Here is a 13583-nt window from a genome sequence, read left to right on the forward strand (position 1 = left end):
GAAAGGTGGGATAAGTCCCACCTATCCCTGCAAATTTACTGCTTATTTTCTCTGTTCATGAACTCTTTCACCTCCACCTCAACACAAGATAACACAAAGAAAGGTTTGGGGATGGGAACCTCTTCTTTGTGATAAACACAAAGATTTCCTCTAGATTGTCCCTTTTGTTTGTTTGTTGTAGCCTTGTATTTCCTCAGCACTTATTTAGTACTGGAATCAGACTCTCTTCTCTGGCATCCACTTTTGGTACATCTGAAGAAAAGTTTCTCATTTCTATTGTTTGTAAAAATACAATTACATGGTCAGCACTGCATTGTCTCACCTGTTACAAAAAACACTCTGAAGAAAAGCAGTTTAATACAAAATGCAGCTATGACATAAGGTTCCCAAACATACACAGCAAAAAAAATCCCACAGATAAACGTTTGGCATAATTTTTTTCCTGAGTACTTTTACTTCCCATCTGCTCAATGCATGTGATACACAGATCTGCAGTCACAGCTTAGAGATAACTCCAGGGAAAAGTCACTTAAAAAGGCTCCTGAGAATATCCTGTGCTTTCTTCGGATAAATATGAACCAAAGTGTGTGGATTTTCAAGCATAAATAGCTCCTGAAGTGACAGGGAATGTAAGAATTTCACTTGGAAGCAAAGAAAGGATGGAAAAAACAGCTATTTTTTTTCATGTTTTTATGCATCACACTTGAACCACAGAGATTATGTGGATGGATCCTTTGAAAAATGAGATCTTGGAGGTGAGAGCAGTATTACCAAGGAGTTTCAATGAAATCAGTACTTTTAGACTGAAATTAAAATGTTCATGCAGGAAATACAACTAATATTTTAACAATATTAATATAATAACACTTCAATTCTGCTTTGAAAATTTTCAGAACTTTTCCATTCATGAGTTAAAGACAGAATCAGAGGGATCCACCCTAAGTAGAGCACAGTGGGTGTCTGGGGTTACAACACAGGGTGTGATAAAAGGTATCTATTCTATCACCATCTGTTCAGGGTGGGGGCAGTGATCCTTATCTCAACAACAGATATTCTGCTAATGGGCCATCCATTGAAACCAGGCAGGGCATTGTTCTTTATCTTTTCACAACCCATCCTTCCTCCAGCCAGTCATTTTCTGCTCATGGCCATTGAGTCCCACTGTGGGACTGATAAAATTACTGCATCCCATTGGGAGTTGCTCCAGCCAGGGGGAAGAGCCCAACATTTCTTAACAAGATAAAAACAGAGGTTTTGGGACACTAAGGGAGCCCCTTTCTCCACTGGACTCCAGAGGAAAACCGGATTTCTCCACATCACCACTGGAGCTCCGGAGGGAAACTGCACCTTGTACAGGAGCACTGCTCCAACTGAGCCACATCTGTCACTGCAGGAGGATGCAGCCACCATGGAATGGGACTGCTGCCAACACCCTGCCTGACGGGTGTCAGGTTGTACTCTGACTGTGTCAGGGTTTGGGGTTTGTTCTTTGTAGTGCTGTATTTCTATTTTAATTTCCCTAGAAAAGAACTGTTATTCCTAATTCCCATATCTTTGCCTGAGAGCCCCTTGATTTCAAAATTCTAATAATTTGGAGGGAGGGGGTTTCCATTCTCCATTTCAGAGAGACTCTCCTGCCTTTCTCAGCAGACACCTGTCCTCCAAACCAGGACAGTGGGGCAGACACAAAATTCAGGGGGGTGGAAATAGCACTAACTCTTAGTGATCATCTTGTAAACCAGCAGCATTGGACTATCGATTTATCTCTTCAGCTATTAATGATAAAAATTGTCTCAGCTGGCAGAAATGCTGCTTTGTGCCTGCAGAGGAACAGAAACACAGTATGGGTATAAAATTAGCAATAATCTCTTTCTGGATTACACTAACAGGGATGATTTTTAAAAGCTGCTAGAATGAGAACAGTAGTGGACGAGTTTGGGGATTTTTTTCATAGCTTTACTCTGTGCCAGGGGAGGTTTGGGTTGGACATAAGAAGGAATCGCTTGACAGGGCTGATGAGACCCTGGAAGGGGCTGGAGCCACCGTCCGTGGGGACTCTCCTGAATTTGTCATCTCTGCAGAGCGGCGAGAGGTTTTGTGTTCAGTATTGTTCATTTTTGTGCTGGGCAGTGCTTTGCCTGTTAAATAAACAAGTTTTTTTCCACTTCTGTCGGAGGAAATATTTTTCCCCCGAACCAGTTAGGGACTGCTAGGATCTAGGGGCTGCTAGAATCTGTTTCCTAGAGGGATCCCCTTCAGAGGATCCCAAATTTGCCCTAAACCAGGACAAATATTAATTGGCAAAGAGGGAAGCCTGGACGTGGCACTGATCTGTCACCCCGGAGGTGTTCGTTGACAGGATGGATTCAGTGATTTTTTTCCCAATTTAAAATATTCCCAAATCCAGCGATTTCGGGAATCTGGCCCCGCCCCTCAGCACAGGCCCCGCCCCCTCACATTGGCCACGCCCCCCGCAGCAACGCCTCGCTTGTCGCGCCCCGCCCCCGTCGCTAGGGGGCGTTCCCCGCCGGTCACGCGCCAGGCGGCGGTGCCGATCCCCGCTCGCTCCGCGCTGGCCGCGTCCCGGCGCTGCGCTCGGCGCTCGGCTGCTCCGGCCTGCGGCGGCGGCGCCGGGCGCTGCTCGGGGCCGGGGCCTGAGGGCCGGCTCCGCTCGGCTCCGCTCGGCTCCCGGCGGAGCGGCCGCCATGGGGCTGGGATCCAGCTCCGAGGGCCCCGGCGGCGGCGCTGAGGGCTTCCACGTGCACGGGGTGAGCCGGGCCCGCGGGGAGAGGGGAGGCTGTGAGGGGCGGGGGCGCTGGGGCGGGCCCGGGGGGTCCCGCTGCCGCATCCCTCCCCGGCTCCCACCTGTTGGCTCCTTCCCGGAGCTGCCACGGCGGCAGGGACGGGGCGGGGCGGGACTTGGGTGCCCGAGAGCCCGGGGGAGCCTGAGGGAGCCTGTGGGGCTCTCGGGGAACGTGGAGCTGTTTGATAGAACAGCGCTTCTTCCCTCCCTGATCCTCTCCTTTTCTCCCTGCTCCCCTCCATCGCTCCCTGTTCTCCGCTCTTCTCTCCCTCTTCTTCTCTCTCCTCTTCTCCTTCCTTCCCTGCTTCCTTCTCTGTGGATCTCCGTGTTAGTGGTTATTTCCCTCTCCAGGGTGTTTTCCTCCGTGGCTGCCTCTCCCAGATGTAGATGCGAGTTTGCTGTGACTCCTCTCTTTAGCAGATCGCACGTATGGTGTGAATGCACCTCTGGAAGTTTAAGGATGGGCAGATATCAGCTGTTTGCATGAGTTATTGTTTCTTTTAGTGGGTGTTTTCCCTGGAATAAGAATGGGAGCGCTGCTGCCACGTGCTGTATCACTTATCTGCATTCTGTGTTTCTCAGCATCAGTACAGAGCTGCCTGGTGTTTTTGATGTAGTTCAGGGTTGTGGTGGAAGTTAATACTTCTATTCCAGCTGTGGTTACAATGCTCAGTCTTGACTGTTTAAAAACAGAACATGATTTTTATTCATATTTTTACTTTAGAAGCTTTTGCTGAAGTAACTATGCTATTAAATATATTTTATAACTTGTATAGACAGTTCTGCCAGCAAAAGCCACAATACCAATACAACTTTATATATTTATAAAAAATAAAAATATATATCCAGCATTTGGTAAAACCAAACCAAATATAAGATGTAGGAGTTTTAACTTTCCTAGCAATGAACTTTAGATGATGCCTGGGTTGTAATTTTGTGCTTAAATTGTGAGGTGGCTCTCAGGAGTCAAATATATCTCAGGTTAAGGGCTGCTGAGTTAACAGAAAGTGAAGTCAAGAGCAAACTCTCAGTAGGTTTGCAGTGATTCTTTAACACCATCTTGTTCTGTCAGTGCACCTTGAAGTGTGGACTTTAATGTAATCTGTAAACTTTTGGTGAGCTTTTTGCTGGTATGAATGTGTTTTGTGAGTATTCTCTCTATTGATGGCATCTCTTCTATGACAGCTTTGGTTCTAATAAAATTGAGATGTCCCAACCCTCATTTATTAGGAATCTTTGTACATGGTGGCAGTTTTCTTGAGCAGAACTTGTGGGCAGGTGTGTACTTGTGTAAATATTCCTGTTCCAATGGGCTGGAAGTGTGGGAACCCAGCTGTCACTTGTGTTCATGGAAAAATGGCTCTGATGCAAGTGGGGACTCACCAAGCTCAGGTGAAAATCAGGAAGAAAATCCTTCAGCAGCACACTGAAAAACAATCCTTTCTCCAAAGTATTATTTAATAATTCCAGGCTGTGAACTCTGAATCACAACATTTGTGTCATATATGGGGTTCAACACCTGCTTTTTACAGCTTGATTTGGGTATCTGTTCATAGCTTTATAAAAGTAGGATCCTAATTATGGACTGCTTCTCGAGGGCAGTCACTTGGTGCCTTATCTCTGGCTCAGCTCAAAAAGTCAATATTGAATCAAGTGTGAAAGATTAACACTTCCACTTATGTAACTGGAGATCAGTGTAGAATAACAATGAAATGTGTGTTCTGCAGGTTCAGGAGAACTCCCCAGCCCAGCAAGGAGGACTGGAACCTTTCTTTGATTTCATCATTGCCATAGGACACACGAGGCTTGTAAGTCCCCAAATATTTCAGTGTTCTTTTTTCCCACCCCACATGAGCTGTGGGTGCTGTAGTGATGATGAAAGGTAAAAGCCATGACTGTCACAAGCAGAGAAACTTTTCACATTGGACAATAAAAGTAAAACTTGCAAGTGTTTATAAAGTGTCTTTGGCTAGATCCAAGTTGGAAGGAAAGGTTTTGTTGATGCCTTTCCTCACCTTAACAGTTAACACAATGTTTATGTTATTGCTCATTCATACACATTTTCTAGCACAAGGTGAATACTGAACTGGTGAGTCAGTAGTCAGAGCTCAACATTTGTTTGATAAAAAATGAAAATGAATCATAGCCTGTCTACTTACACTTCTGATACCAAGAACAGAGTTCCTGTGTGTTGTGAGAGAAGAACTGAGTTTTGGTTTGATGGGGTTGCTTTGGGTTTTGGTTGGGGTTTTGTTAGTTTATTGAAAAGGCTCAGATCTTTGCCTTGTATGCTCCACTCTAATCACAAACAAGCTGAATTGATGAAGTTTGTCTTGATTTTATGAGAGATGTCTTTTTTGGAAGTGATCATAATAAGGGGACATTTTGGGGGAAGATCATCTTCTAACATGACAGAAATGAAGGTATTCTTTCAGTCAGTTTGCAGTGACTTTGAAGGGCTGTTGAAGAGGGATGGGGCTCAGAGACACAAAGTGAAATGTTGCTGCTCATTTTAGGCTACACAGATGGCATCTGATAGTGCTGGTATTATTTAATAGCAGTTGTGAAGGACAGGAATGCCAGTGATGAAATGGAATAACAGGAAGTATTAATGTTAATGGATGTGTGTTGACAGTACTGGCTGCATTCTAGTAAAGAAAAATTGAATTGGAAATCTGGGATCGTTTGTGAACCACAGAGCCTAAACTTTGATAGTTTTGCTTCAAATTCTGCCACAGATGTTACAGGTCCAACTGGAAATAATGTCAATCCTGTGTCTCTGCTCCACAGAACAAGGAAAACAATATGCTGAAAGACCTGCTGAAGGCAAATGCTGAGAAAGCAGTGAAGCTGGAGGTGTATAACATCAAAACAATGAAAATCCGAGAGGTGGAGGTGATCCCCAGTAACATGTGGGGAGGACAGGGCCTCCTTGGGGCCAGCGTGAGGTTCTGCAGCTTCCAGGGAGCCAATGAGCACGTCTGGCATGTTCTGGTGAGGAGCAGTTTTGTTGTTTGTGTAACCTTGTTTTACAGTGTGCTGTTTAGCAGAAATGCCAAGTACAGCGATGCAGTCGCACAGAGGAAGGGAACACAGTCTTGAAGGTTTGTCTGAGCTGTTTGAGTAGGGACAAGGAGTGGGTGGCTGCCAGGGTTCCCAGTGACAGTGACAAAAATAACCCCATACACCAAACAGTATGGGTGGGAAGGGTTTTTATGTTGAAGAATCAATGGCAAAAGCAAAGAGATTCTGGCCTGATTGGTGTCTCTGTGTTGGCTAAACGTCATTAAAATAATATTAATCTTACAAAAAGCACCACAAATTTATTTTAAAATTAGGAGGAAGAGCTGAAAGAGTAGAACTGAATAGGAAACAATGTTTATGTTTCTGGTTGTTTAAGTAAATGCAATTTCTCATCATCTTCAGAGGATGTAATTTTAAATTGGTAAAATCTTCTTATCATGTTTAACAGGATGTCACACGGAGATATAGACAATTAAAAAACTTCTTTTTTTATCCCATTAACAAAATGTTCTTCCTTGCTCTGGGAGTTAGCTGTTCTTTTTGATCTTGGTAACTTACCCTGCTGTGCCTGTAGCTGACTCATGCCATTCTTTGACAGGATGTTGAGCCTTCATCTCCTGCAGCTCTGGCTGGTCTGCAGCCATACACTGACTACGTTGTTGGATCTGATCAGATTCTCCAGGAGGTAGGGTGCACGTTCCTCCAGCAGGGAGGGATTGTCTTTGTGCCTGCCAAGTGTTTGTTGTGGGATTTGGGTTTTGTAGAAATCTAATCAAACACATAGGGGTGGTGTTGGGGGTTTTGGAGGGTTGATGTTTATGACAGAAGCTTTATTGTTAAGGTAAACATTATCTTTTGTTTTAGTCTGACAGTAAAAAGAAGTTGTCAGTAAAGATTGAACTACATTGGTGATTTTTCTGTCTTTGGGTGTTTAATAGCTCACATTGAGTAAATAAAATGTAAAATGTTGACTTGCACATTTGGGTTTATTAATTACTACTTTCTTTCTTTGTTTTCATAGTCAGAGGATTTCTTTTCCCTGATTGAATCCCACGAGGGGAAGCCGCTGAAGCTGATGGTTTATAACACTGAAGCAGATTCCATCCGAGAGGTAGTTGTGACTCCCAATGGAGCTTGGGGTGGAGAAGGAAGGTACTGATCTCTCTTGCTGACAGGTCTTACACTTGCTGTAAATAGGAGTATTACTACCATCAGTTTTTGGTGTTTCCAAGTTAAGCCTTGTCTCCTCACACTTGGCACCCAAAACTGTTAAACTTTACCTTAAAAAAATCAGCTTAGAACTAGGAACTGAGCACATCCCATTCAAGTTGAATCAAAACTCTTGTCTTGAGTTCCCCATTAGCAGATTCATTATCTGCATTCTCATAGTCAGAACATTCAGCTAAAGCAAGAACAAGACCCACATCAGGTCAGATTAAATATTTTGTAAGGATACAAAATAATTCACTGAAAGCTAAGCTGTTTGCTCAAAGTTGTTTGCAGAGTCTTCCTTGAGTACTCTAAAGGGGAAATTCTTGCAGGTGGGTATTTCCTGCTATAGATAAAAAACACAAACTCTTCTTGTTTTTAAAAGAGTCAAAATTTAAAATACTAGCTTTGTTAAGAGCACCTTTTTTGTGTCTTGATTTTTTTCTCTTGTACAGTTTAGGATGTGGTATTGGATATGGCTATTTGCACAGAATTCCAACACAGTCCATGACATCAAAGAAAAAGCCAGAAAGCAAATCATCTTCACCCTCACCAGAAGCTGGAACTCCTGTGCCATCCACTAATGGTTACACAGAGGTAGGAAAGAAATAAATTCCAATCTCTGCCATGTTCTAGGGAATTTCAAAATTTTCTGCTGTTTGGGACAGGGGTAATACAGAATGTCTGATAACAGCATTCAGTTTGGCTTGAATGAAATGGAGAGTTGGATGAAGGGAAAGGGAGAGCTGATGCTGCTGAGCAGGTGCCAGATGATTTAAATTCTTGTCAGATATTTTCTCCCTGTTTTCAAGTCTTGCATCCTGCAGCTGTGCCAGTCAGTGAGGATCATGTTAGAACACCTACTTCACTAGGAGAAAGAAAAACCTCCAAGAACCAAGTTCTGACAACAGACTGGCTTTAAAAGGCTGAACTGGAACATGTCCTAAGTGTTGTTTGACTTTTCAGTTTCAGCATCAACAGCTTCTCTGAACTGGTGCATGTGGAGACAGGCAGGATCCTTTTGTGGGAGGGCTGGCTACAGGTGAAGCTTCTGCTGTAAAACAATGTTTTTACTTCTTTCTGCCTTTCTCCAGACTCCATTGTTGGCACCTACTTCTCAGAATGACAGCTCTGACACAGTTATGAACTTGGATCATTCCACAGAGCAAGAACTGAGTGGTTACTCACCAGAAAGCTCCCTTTCTCCTCCTCCCCCTCTCCAGAGAGTTATGGATCCAGGTATGTTTTCTTGGGTGCTTTATTCCACCAATTCTTCAGAGTACATCAAAATAAACTATTACAGTCTTAAACAAGCTAGAGATTTAAATTCAGTACTGTGGTGGTTTTCCTTGAGGTTTTTGACTTCCCTGGATTTCAGAGAATTTATGTACCATGTAAGTTAAATTTATTTGCATTTAGTGGGAAAGGGACTTTACTGACTTCAGTCTGGAATCTAGAATTTTGAGTTGTATCTAATACTTGCTTTCTCCTTCAGGATTTCTAGATATGTCTGGAATTTCAGTTTCTGAGTTCACAAGCTTAACAGAAGTGTCCAGCCTGTCCCCATCTGCCTCCTTCAACATGCCAGCAGCAGGGGCTGCTGTAGGCCCTGAAACATTAATGCCAAATAGTCAAGCCTCTGCTTATCTTGGTGAGTGCACTCGAGCTTTCCTTTGGCTCTTATTTCTGGAATGGAACCAACTCATGCTCACTTAACATCACAGTTTTTGGAAATAGGCAAATTTTAATAAAAATCAGCAAGAATGGCAAAAATGGGATGGTAAAAGTAGCAGAAGTCAGGTTTAGAAATGGAAAAGTCTGCTGTGCTTTTCCTTAAGTTTAGAGGATGTGGGTCTTTTTCTTTAAATGAAAATGCTGAGGCACTGTTAGCCTGATGTGTTTTGTTTTTCTATAAACTCTCCATTTCCCAGAAAATGCATCAACTTTGGACCCTGAAGGTTTAGCCCTGTATCCTGAAGGCTCAGGCAAGCAGCCCACCCTGGATGACCCCCTGCCTCCAATTCCACCTTTACCTTCTCTTGATCTTCCTCATGACATTTCTTCAACAACAACACTAGGAACTGATGCTGCCACCCAGGAATCCAAGCTGCTTCTGAACAGCACTGAGAGCTCACTGACCACTGCTCCTGAGACACCAGAGCATGAGGCAGCAAGGGAGCAGAAAGGAGAAGCAACTGCACAAGATCCAGAGTGAAATGGACCCTGCTGCTGTTTACAGACTGCTGACTGCTGCAGTGCTACAGCTTGGAATATTTTTCTGATCTTGAAAGATAACAGTTACTCTATTTTATTAGTGTAGACAATACTAGAAAAGAAATCACATGAAGTACATATCCTGTTGTCTTTTCCAATCACTGTTTAATGGATTGATCTATGTTCAAAATTTGAATGCTGTCCAAAATCACCCAATCAATAGAGAAATTGATGCAGAAACAAGTTGGACACTGGCAGAACATCAAGTTCTGGCATTCGCTTTTGCCTACAAGTGCTCCTGAATGTATTTACAAAGGTGCTGTGCCTGAACAGCGACATGGAGTGGTGACTTTTATCAGTATGTCTGATGGCATAAAAAAAAAATATTTATAGTTTTGATTTGTTAGAAGCTTTTCTAATGGTACCTCTTGGTTAGATGGTTTTTGTGACTTGCAAGGCATTTCTTACACTAAGTACTCTAGTACTCTTACTAGACTGTTATTTTTCTTGGTTTAATTCCCTTCATGTACCTTCTTTATACCTATTTGGGCAGGAAAGAAACACAATGGGGTTGGAAATTGCAGCCCCCAATGGGACAAAGCCAGGGTGGGTCCCTCTCATTCACTTCTGCTCTTGAGTGGACCAGGTGCTGGCCTTGCAGTTAAATAAACACTGAGGGGGGAGGGAGGGATGGTGGTTACTTGAAACAAATTGAAGATGATTTTAAAGTATTTTTGTTGAAGTATGAATGTCTTTGCTTCTGTAGTGACTGAGAAACAGCTTTCCTTTGCTTGTGCTTTTCTATTTACTCACTACTATTTTTATACAAACTGTTGTAAGTCTAAGACAGGGCTGTTGTGCAGCAATTGATTCTTGTAGCTTTTTTTTGTTTGCATTTGTCTCCAACTCACTTCTGAATGTAATGGCAAACATGACATAAACAATGGAAGACATGGATGGTTTTATAATCCTCAGGGCAGTGATTTGTCATGGAATTTCAAAACTGCTGCCAGGCAATAATAGAGCTAGTGCAGTGGAAATCCTTTGTAAATGAAGAGAATGTGGTACAAGGCTGGTGTGTGCTTAGGCAATAAATTAAAGTACACTTATTTAGCACAATATTGCCTGATGTCCTTTGCCCTGCTTCTGCACTGTGCAGGCCAGTGAGTGACAGCTGACTGGGCTGGAATGTGGTACTGAAATTGGGGGGGTTCTGTCAGGGTCCCACAGCTCTGCCTGTGACAGCTCAGCTTCAGCCAAAGGGTGCAGGAAAAGTCACAGCACGTGAGGGCTTCAGAGGAGTCCACCCTGACCAAAAAAATCTGTCCTTGATCTGGTGTTAGTCTGAAATACTGCAAGTACAGTAGTTCTGAACAGGATTGTCAAAGTTTCTGTTGCTTTAAAGAATGTATTAAGCTCTAACTGAAGGCAGTAGAATGGACAGTGGATTCTAGTCTGTTAATTTTGAGCCAATTTTATTTCCTATGTTGCTAAAATAAATTTCCTATTTTGTTCCCCCAGTTAACTGTTACAAGGGCAAACAGCCAAACACTTAAAATGTAATTTAGACTATTCCTAGGTTTGTTTGATCTTGGAGCCTGATGCCAGGAGACACCTAGGTGCTGTTTCATTCATGTTTTTTATATTTAGGACTGTTTCTAGTCCTTTCCCTTTCTCAAAGATGGCCATGAGAAGGTGATAGCTCATTTAAGTGACTCTGTAACATAAACACCTTTTAGAAGTCTAAGAGCAGGGAATGTCAAAACTCATGCTAGATTTCAAATGTCATCATAATAAATGGCTTAAACTTCCTTCAGTCTGTGTCCAGCCTCTGTGTTATGTTAACTGGCTCTGGGAAAGGGTTTGGAAAACCAAGTAATTAAACCTTGAGCCAGGAGAAGGTTGTGTTCTCCAAACCTGAAACCTGATCATTCAAATGCTAAATGAGGTGAAGATTTGGACCTCCTCATCAAATTTCTTCTCTCTTACCAACTTGGATACTCCCCCACAGCTGCAGCCCAGAAAGAAGAGAGTACCCCTGTTTGTGGGTGCAAATGAGAAAAGTGATTGGAATTTTGAAAATAGAACCTAAAGAAATGGGAGAAGCACCTGAGGGTGGCTGGATTCAGAGCCAATACCAAACGGCCACTCAGCCTGCTGCTGTCCCAAAGAGCTGTTTCCAGGTGAGCAGGAGCTGGATGTGACCTTTCTCTCACTCTAGACTTTGAGGGCATCTCTGAACCTGACTGCAGCAGCTCTCCTGCAGACACAAGAAGGATTTACCTGCACAGCAGCAAAGGGTAAAACAAAGGGAGCAGGAGGAAGAGAAGGTCATCACCTCAGATGTTACAGCAGCAGGGTGGTTTGTATGGCCAGACACAACAGGATGAGCTTCCAGAGCTGAGATACCCCCTAAAATCAACAGCTGAGCCTGAGGACACAGGTCTGGCAGCCCTTAAATCCACAGAGGCTCCCAACAGCTCAAGTATTAGAGTGAGGATTAGGCAAAGCTCATCTCCACTGAGCCATGCCCTGCCAATGCCACAGCAGCCAGGGCTGGTGGGGAATGAGCCTGGAGGAGCCCTCAGAGCCACAGGACCTCCTCCCCCCTGGGTACTCAAACCTCTGCTCAACAAAAACCACAGAAAGCTGGCCCAGCCCTGCCCCAGCTGAGGCTAACTTGATCCATGGGAGCTTCCCATACAGCATTGCCCTGTACTAGGAATGATTGTGTAAACCCCCAGGGTCATGGCAAGGAAATAACCATTGTAGAGATAAACATGCAAACCTCATTATTAACAGCAATATGGATGCTGAACTTGAATGAGTGAATAGATGTATTTATTGTCTTTAAGTTGAACACCTACTGGTAGAACTATTATAACAGCAAATTCAGGCAGTGATGATTTAATTTTCCCTCTTAAACTTTCACAGCAGGCCTGACAATCTACTGAACCTCCTGCTGTACTGCTCCAGGCTCTGTGCAGAAGCTGCTCAGCCACACTTGGCTGAACTTCTCTGAGCTGTAAGTCAGAAATGTTGCAGGAAAATGATCCCTGCAATGCTGAGCAGAGATCACACCACTCACATGTACTGGTGGGCTCATGTACTTCCACATGCATTCTCCATCTTCCCCAAAAATGGGCAAGTATTTTCACCTCCAAGCAGTTACACAAGAGCAGGTTTTTAAGAGAAAGCAGCTACAAGTTATTAATTGCATTGATTAGACTGTTAACATGTTCCATTTCCTGGGCACTGCCCACACAACCTCCTCCTTGGCTTCTGCTTTAAGTTAACACTAACTGGCATTGCTTCTGCTCTAGCAGAACTTCAACTGTTTGCTCAAGGTTACATTTCTAAGCTACAATATATAATTAAACATTCAGAGTCCCCTGAAAAAGGCATTCAGAATAGTGTCACAATATCCTCTGTGAGAGATCAGACATGTCCCACCCAGGCTCCAGTCAGCTCTGCTCCGCATGGTGTTTGCAGAGCTCTGCACAGAAAAAGCTCCACTGTCACACAGGGAGCTACTCCAATCAGTCACTTTCTTGTTAAGTGTGTGTGTGCTCCCAACAGCTCTGTTATCCAGTGTGGAGGTGACTCTGCCTGCCTCTGCTCAGGAGCCAGACCACATCCAGAGTGTAAGATCATGGCTTAAAGATTGATTTTAAATGTCAAATTCAATAGATTTCTAGGGATAAGTCAAACAGGACATCTGTGAAAGGAAAACCAATACCTTGGTGTAATGTCTGTATCCCATAACTGCCCTGCCAGTCCCTGGCTGCCCCTCTCCTGGGGAATACATGGACAATCCAACTAATAAATCCCAAGACCAAGAGGCAGAACTATACTAAGGTCCCTTCCAACCCAAATCATTTATGATTCTCATTCAGTTCCAACCCCCTGCCATGGGCAGGGACATCTTTCACTAAAACAGGATGCTTAGAGCCCCATCCAGCCTGGCCTTGAACACTTCCAGGGAAGGAGAATCCACAGCCTTTCTACCTAGAGCTTTTTTTGAACATTTTTTCAGTGTTTCTTAAAGTTACTGGTAAATCTTTCAGGCAGTTCTTCTCATCCTAAAATGATACACTTCAGCTACAAGTTCTGAGCCAAGCTCTGCTGTTGTCAGCCCCACTCCACCTAAAGAGAATAAAAAATTACCTGTCATACACAATTTAAATGCTTTTCTGGGAGACAGGCTGCACTACTAAACACTAGATTTACAACTCCTTCCCATTATGAACTTGGAAATCAAATAACTTCTGCAAATCTGCAGTCTCTTCTGTGATTCTGGCAGTTCAAAACTCTCTGTTCACAATGGTCCCAG

The 13583-nt window shown here is 43.5% G+C and overlaps 1 protein-coding gene across 1 annotated transcript; it reads left to right on the forward strand.

Annotated features, from left to right (window-relative positions):
- Positions 1-2638: 2638 nt before the first annotated feature.
- Positions 2639-11061, forward strand: GORASP1 (golgi reassembly stacking protein 1). The gene is made up of 9 exons (XM_033058505.2): positions 2639-2768; positions 4531-4611; positions 5594-5797; positions 6426-6512; positions 6849-6979; positions 7492-7633; positions 8131-8275; positions 8532-8687; positions 8968-11061. The coding sequence occupies exons 1-9, from the start codon at positions 2706-2708 to the stop codon at positions 9249-9251; spliced, it is 1293 nt and encodes a 430-aa protein (XP_032914396.1). The 5' UTR covers positions 2639-2705; the 3' UTR covers positions 9252-11061.
- Positions 11062-13583: the final 2522 nt, after the last annotated feature.

This window comes from Catharus ustulatus, chromosome 1 (assembly GCF_009819885.2).
Source record: "Catharus ustulatus isolate bCatUst1 chromosome 1, bCatUst1.pri.v2, whole genome shotgun sequence".
NCBI classification, from domain to species: Eukaryota; Metazoa; Chordata; class Aves; order Passeriformes; family Turdidae; genus Catharus; species Catharus ustulatus.

Excerpts from the sequence above, each read along its gene's own strand:
- GORASP1 (XM_033058505.2), top strand. The coding sequence starts at position 2,706 with ATGGGGCTGGGATCCAGCTCCGAGGGCCCCGGCGGCGGCGCTGAGGGC. Across the intron at positions 2,769-4,530 it reads AGGGCTTCCACGTGCACGGG|GTTCAGGAGAACTCCCCAGC; the intron begins GTGAGCCGGGCC and ends TGTGTTCTGCAG. Across the intron at positions 7,634-8,130 it reads CCACTAATGGTTACACAGAG|ACTCCATTGTTGGCACCTAC; the intron begins GTAGGAAAGAAA and ends GCCTTTCTCCAG.